This window comes from Sinocyclocheilus rhinocerous, unplaced genomic scaffold, assembly GCF_001515625.1.
Source record: "Sinocyclocheilus rhinocerous isolate Xijiao unplaced genomic scaffold, SAMN03320098_v1.1 scaffold700, whole genome shotgun sequence".
Classification (NCBI taxonomy): domain Eukaryota; kingdom Metazoa; phylum Chordata; class Actinopteri; order Cypriniformes; family Cyprinidae; genus Sinocyclocheilus; species Sinocyclocheilus rhinocerous.
The window spans coordinates 48938-56645 of record NW_015666541.1 but is presented as its reverse complement, the minus strand read 5'-3'; the positions used below and the strand labels follow the sequence as shown (position 1 = coordinate 56645).

The window sequence follows — 7708 nt, the reverse complement described above, 5'->3', positions numbered from 1 at the left end:
CTTAGAAACTCCAAAAGGACACCAAAGAACCAAATGATATAAGGAGCCCATATAAGCACATATGAAAGAAAAAAAATCTGAATTGTATAGTATGTGTACAGTGCAACAGCTAAGAGCTTCTGGGATTGCCATTCCGGAAGAGGGGAGAAACAAAACAAAAAAGAAAGAAAAACGCCGCTAATATTACTCACTTTGTAGGTCTGCTATTCTGTTACGTAATGGCTACGGAGGTGGAATGAGGAGACGAGGAGAGACAGGCGTAAACTCAAAATACAGTCTTTTAATCCTTGCTTCGGGGAAATACAGGTCAGGCAGACACTCACGTAGCACATAGGGGAATCAACTCAATAGCAGACAAAGGAATAACGGAGAACACCGGTTTTAAATACTGGGAACATAATCAGGGAGAAACAGAAACAGGTGTGGAGCTAATTAATCAAAAACCATGGAAACAAACAAGGCAGGAGAAAGGAAACACAGAAAACCAAACCAAAACAGATCATAACCATAACACACAGAGATTTACTTTAAATTTTACCAAGCTGATTACTCACTAAAAAATCCCACAGATCATGTTTTCAGACCATTTTAAGTCTTATATCTAAGTGTGTGAGTTGTTTACTTACTTTATTTTATTAGTCTTCCCATTAATGCCATTATATTGTTCATTCAGACTGATTCGCAAACGCAGAACACATGAACACAAGAGGCGGGATTTATCGCATTAGTTTGCGTCTCATCTGGCCATACAGCGGTGGGATGTGTTGACAACAGGGTTGCCAGGTTTTCACAGCAAAACACACCCAATTGCTACTCAAAACTAGCCCAAAAATAGCCCAATTGCTTTTCAAGGGCGATCCCCCGGTAAAACTCGCGTTCGGGAGGGTAAAATACACATTTTTTGATGGGGTTCCCCTGGTAAAAGTTGCATTCCAGGGGCTAAATATCACGTTATTGGGGTCGCTTTAACCCGCGGACATGAAAAACATCCCGCGGCAACAGTATTAAAGTAGCCCAATTCCTCGGGAAAACCGCGGACTTGGCAACACTGGTTGACAATCCGTTCAGTCTGTACTTTACACAAGCGTGTCGCTGTTGGACAGTGTTTCTTTAGAAAAACGAATGATTTATACACTTTTTAATGTTATATTTTGTAATATTGGCAGTTTTATTTTTGCACTACAATTTTTTTTCTCATCTTAACGCGTTAAGGATAGTAAAATTAATCGCATGCGTTAACGCGTTAACGATGACAGCCCTAATATACATACTTGTCTATATAGTTCTTAGCAATTTGCATTTATTTAACAAAATAAGCTTAATTTTTATAGTTTATTTAATTTCAGTTAATATTGACTTTACACAGTTTTAGTTAGTTTTCAAGTTAAACTAAACAAAAAATAATACATTTTCCATGGCAACTAGTGGAAATAAAATGTATATAGCTAAAAAATATAGTTTTTTATAAATTTTTTACATTTTATTTAGCTGAAATAAAATAAGCTTAATTTGTTATACTTATACTTATCATTATTATTATTATTATTATTATTATTATTTATTTTTTATATTTTATTTTGTTTTATTTCAGTTATATAATTTAGTTATATTTTAGTTTATATTAATGTTTTTTTCCCCCAAATAACAATAATAACAATAACAATAACAATAATGCTAATAATACTACCTGCAATAATGATCTGGACTGCGTTGAACAAAAATGTACAAATTGCTCGTTGGAAATTACCTACAAATGTTTCACATACTGTTATGACATGTCACAAACTGTCCTACATGACTGTCATATTGGCAGATCTCATCACATGCATGAGGATATGATACATTATTTACTGTGGCTCAAGGCAAAACCACTGCAGTTGTGCATTCATAGACGGCGTAACTCTCTCTCTCTCCAGTTACTAAGCTGAAGGCAATTAAGCCTTAGAGAGTTTCAGCCCCAAACCGCTGGAAAGCTAAACCAATGTGCTTTTCTCAGCGGAAGCTGTTTGTTGAGTGAAACGATGGATTGAATAACGTGAAGGATTGGGCTCGTGTAGAGGGAAATTACTCTGAGCTAACGTGTTGCTTTGTGTTAGCAGGAGGCGATGGATGGCTAAAGGTTACTCTTACCGCCTAAGAATAGCTGGCTGTCAGGTGCGACAGGGAAGGAAGTGGACGCTGTAGTGCTGTCGGTTCTGTCCAGGGTGACTGCGAGACGCCCTCGACGCACAGCCAGCTCCAGCGAGTGCCACTGACCGTCATTTAAACTGGCACCTGTGGAGAAACAGCCAGCATGTGGATCAGGCAAAATAACAGGCATTAGGGAGATCATTTTTACATAAAGCGCAAGAACAGATTTCTGCCTTAAACTTAGAGTATATATGTAATGATATACTAGCAAACTACTCATGTTAGTTCAGTAATGCTGTGTGTATATTTTCTGTATGCATGAAATAAACAGATGATATCTGCCAAAATGTGCAGTACACAACTACAGCACACTTTATTAAATACTGTATCCAACAATGCAATGCGCTTGATCTTTACTTTATTTGCATTGTGTCAAATGAATCTGACAGCAACTCTGTCTTGATGCAATATTGGATTGGATTGCCAAAAGTTCAGGCATTTTCACACAAAATTGGTTTAAATATGCATTTTTAACACACTAGCATACTAGTGACGCTAATTTTGCAGTATGCACAAAATATAGTCATCTAACTATATTTATCAAAGGTGCGTTATATATACAACCAGAGTTTAATGCATTTCACAATGAAATGTATAAAGCTAAAACTAACATCATAAAAACATTTAATTACTTAAAATAAAATCAATATTAACTAAAACACAGCATATATATATATATGCTGTGTTTTAGTTAATATTGATTTTATAAAAATCTAAAACTAAATAAACTACAACTAAAAAGTTAATAAAAAACTATATATACTATATATAACTATATAAACTACATATTTAATCACAAAATGAAAATAAAAATGACAAAAACTTTAACTAAAATTAACATGAAAAAAGAAAATATAAAAATACATTTTATTCAAAATATAAACAACTATAACAGTTTATCAATACTAAAATATACAGTTTTAATTTTAGTTAAATACTTCAGTTTAAAGTTTTTTTTATTGTTTATTTTAGTTAACATTTATTCTACACGTTTTTTTTAGTTGAGTTAAAGTTATTTAAATATTTCAAGTTAAACTAAATGAAAATTAGAAATGTTTCCATTGCAACTAGCGGAACAGATTAAAAATAATAATAATTATAGCTAATTTCAGTTAACATTTATTTGATTTTAAGAAACTTTTTTTTTTTACTTCAATTAATGATAATAACACTAACTGAAAAATGATAAATATTAAAATAAATATTAACTAAAATAAAATAAAACACATTTTATTTCAGCTAGCTGCCAAGGCAAAATTTCTCATTTTCATTTTGTTGACGTTGAAGTATTAAAATAACTACAACTACATAAATTAAAACTAAAAACTAGACTACATATAAATATATAAACTATAACGTTTTGGACACATTTTTAAATTATAATATAGATTATATATGTACATTTAAAAAAATATATATATATATTAAAAATGCAAAATAAGCATTTATTTCTAAGATGAATATAATTCTGAACAATATATCAAGATACTGCAATGTTTATGTTTGCATACCGCATACTGTTTCACATAATACTTCATATTAAGCATGGTACCTAAAATTTAGTTCAAGTAATTCATTATTCTGCATTCATTTGGTTTAAAACTAGTTTTAGCCAGAAAGTTCCTTTGTGATGTAAATGTTCATACAAAGAGATTTTCATACATATTGCATTTCTCAAAGCAGCAGGTGCCATTGATGTCGACTTTGCTTTACTCTTGACACACAAGAGAGATGGACTTTGCTTTTACTGTCAAATAAACTGAAACTATGGTATATACGTGCTATTATTTCATATATCAACATATTATATCCCAAAATGCATGAGCCGAACCTGCGGTGATGTCTGTCATAATCCGGCCGGTCTTATGGATCTGCAGTCGCGCTCTGGCCTCGCTCAGATAGAGCCACAGCGTTCCCGCGTTATGCTGCAGGTCAAAGGTCATCAGCAGGCCCGCTCTGTTCCAGGTCCTGAACTGCAGAGCGACCGAGGCGCTTTCTCCACCGGAGACCCACGGCAAAGCGAGGAAACTTCCAGGACTGGCGAAGGTCACCGGCACGTCTATGGATTCGGTGCATGTAAAGCTGACGTTACCCTACGAGAGACAAAAAATACTGAGTAAAACCAAGAGCATTTCTCATTTGCAATAGTGAAGCACCACAGTCATGATGTCTGCTTCATAAATTATGCATTTGCCTTCCTGGCTATTATCTTGAAACCAATGTCACGGCCATTACGACAATGAATTAAAGGGCTGGTAATTGGTTTAACCCCCAAATTCCCAAGACAATGGTTGTAAAAAAAGAAAAAACCCTGTATAATGGAGGAGAACATGGTAAGGGTCACGGAAACACAAAGCTCTCATTATGGAAAAATGAAGCAGCCAACATCTGACAATCGCTAGCAGGCCAAATAAAGCAGCTGCAGACGTGACTGTGTTCACACACTTACTCTGATGGAGACCTGCTGCTCTATTATAAATAACTATTACCATTAATGAATAATTCTATGAATAAATTATTTAATAATTTATATTTACTATTAATGCTATTTTTACCTTTTATATACCTTTTATGACTACTATTTACTGTAACTGTTTCCACACATATACAGTTCATGAATATAATTTATTACTTTTTATTAATTATTATTTATTTTATTTATGACTATTATTTTTGCAATCATTTTTATGTAAAGCACTATGAATTACTATTATGCATGAAATGTGCTATATAAAGAAACTGGCCTTGTATTGTGAGACTTTGCTAGTTTACTGTAATATAAGATGTAAGTGTTGATATCAATAAATGAACAGTGTGTCAAAACAAAGTGAAATGCTCAGAAATATAGTGAGATCTAATTCCACAAAGACATTTTCATTCCAGTTGATTGATGTTGTTTGTATAATTCAGGTGTTTTTTGTGAGTGGTTTGAAATGCTTTACTGGACTAATTGAGCTGGAGGTGGTTAGCAGCTCACCTCGTTAATCTCAGAGTGACTCCAGGACTCGGGCAGCTGGAACTGCTGGGTGTTTTTGTCCACGGTGAAGTTCACCAGTCCTCGAACCCGCTCCACGCTGACGTGATGCCAGTGCTGATCGTCCAGCAAACTGCCCAGAGACACCAGAGGGTGCAAATCAGCCGACGGACCCCCTGAAACACAGATCAAATGCTGGATAGGACGGCTTGATAAAGCTACAAAAGTTTGGTTACTTTAAATGTATTTCGACAGAAACTGACATTAGAAAATATGCAATCACCAGCTGTATTTCTTAGATGTTAACATGCAGGTCATGAAATAACAATGTAGCTGTTTGAAACATTTACTGCACATAATTTCACATAAACATAGGTTATATAGCATATACTGTCCAGTGTGCAGTAAGCAGCATGTAAGTATTCATTTACGAACACAGCCAATTTAATAGAGAGACAAAGAGAGATAAACATGAGATGTTTTCTCTGGCTACTAATAATAAACAAGCAAATAATTACACACTTTTCCATAAAACAATGTATAATTTAAGAAACAGACTAGAGACTGTAATCAAAAGATGAAATGCATCTCTTGCAAATTGTGATTCTTTGTGTTAATGTTAATGTTATTATTGTAAATTACTTGAACTGAAATGAAATATTAAAAATAAATAAATAAATGAAATCAAAAATAAATGTGGCATTGGCAACTGAAATAAAATAAAATGTATAATAACAAAAATTTAAAACAAGAGTTAGACATTTCAGTACTTCAACTTCAGATCTAATATGTATATATATTATACAATATAAATAAAAAAAATAAATACATTAAATAAATATACATTTATTTAATAATTAAAATAAATTATTGAATAACAAAACTAAAAAGAAAAAAACCCCTAAGTTTAAGTACTAAAATTAAAAAAAAAAAAAAAAAAAATTAAACTAAACAGGAATTTACAAAATAATATAAATAATTAAATAAATAATACAAATGACAAAATTAAAAAGCACAATTACTAAAACTTAAACTAAAATTTAAATATAAAAATAAAGCTAATTCAAAATATGAATAAATACTACAATATAATTTAAGTAATATTCAAATAACACATCATACTGATTGTCATAAATGAATATCAAACACAACACTGCTGCAACAAACCTGAGTTCAATGAACATCAACGAGACGATCTGCTAAACTCTCAGAACGTGCGACGACTGTTTGGTGTAAAATGGCAACACTTTTCACAGCCTCACAGACTTACTTATCACCTGCTTAAACTAGCTCCAGATCTGTGAGATCAACTGTGGCGTGGGCCATGTTTAGACCTGCTTTAATTCACTCTGACACGCGGACAGCCAAATCATCACACACTTCTGCTGGGTGTCTCTACGGTTACTTTAACTGCTGACAGATATTTGGGAGAAAAGGCAAGTGAAATGTTTCCTCTGCATAATCAGGATGAGTTTCAGGTGACAGCAGTCAGACAGACAGCAGGGTTTGTTTACAGCACTAAGACGGATCTGTAGGGTGCCGGATCATGATTATATGAATACATTTAAGGAAAGTAGTTTGCAACTTTGGAACTCTGTTGGGTCCCTACTCATGTGAAATACATAAGAAATAAAAAACGCACAGATTATGTACTATTAGTATTAATAATAATTACATAATAATAATACATAATCATTACTTAATTAGATGTATATATGGGTAAATATAAAATATAAGTAAATATAAAATATATATCTAATTTTATAATTTTATACTAGGTGTGTACAAAATGTGTATTAAGTGATTGTTTCACACTAGTTTCATGTTAACTCATGTTTTAGTCTCATATTTTTGAAATCAAAAATTCCGGGACACTTTTACAAAGCTAACAGAAGAGGACAGGCGTTTCTGGCTTTTTCATTGTCAGATGATGACAGATTGACAGTGCTGTATATTATTTTTCGTTAATCAGAGCCGCACTTCAAACACATGAGTATGACTGTCATACGAGTGAACGAGAGAGATCAAGGCTGGGCTGGTTTTATTCTGCTGATCTTCATGCTTTCTGAGAGGAACAAAGATCATGAAATATTAAGCAGTGGACCACTAAATGTTAAATTATATCAGAGCTGTCAACGCCGTCCACATTCGTGCACAAAAACAAAGCAGAGCCTGTTTATATTCTGATGGTAACTGACCAGACTGTAACTGATGAATAATTGATAGACATGTTGCGTGCCATAAACATAAAATAAATGCATTAATAGTATTAGGTATTAGGTTAATCTTAAAATGCACGGAGTGGCTGATGAACACGATGCAGGATGACTCACTGTGTGATGCAGTCTATTAGAATGCAGTTATATGCACCAATAATTCAAGAAATGAGGCAAAAAAAAAAAAGACGCTGTATGGGTTTTTATCTTATATTTATATAATATTGATATAGTTTAGCAATCTCAAACAAGTAAGTGCTGTTTTTCCCAATACATTTTAATAAAATTTTATACAACAGTTCAATAAACAAGAAGTTAATAGTGTGTT

The 7708-nt window shown here is 33.0% G+C and overlaps 1 protein-coding gene across 1 annotated transcript in view; it reads right to left on the bottom strand.

Moving 5' to 3' along the window:
* The window catches only part of cntnap3 (contactin associated protein family member 3), a gene marked incomplete at its 5' end in the record, with an annotated part of 97137 nt that overhangs the window by 56441 nt on the left and 32988 nt on the right, over nucleotides 1-7708 (bottom strand). The window contains 4 exon segments of the mRNA XM_016544049.1: nucleotides 2131-2274; nucleotides 4022-4283; nucleotides 4640-4672; nucleotides 5168-5340. Of these exon segments, the coding sequence (XP_016399535.1) occupies nucleotides 2131-2274; nucleotides 4022-4283; nucleotides 4640-4672; nucleotides 5168-5340 (612 nt within the window).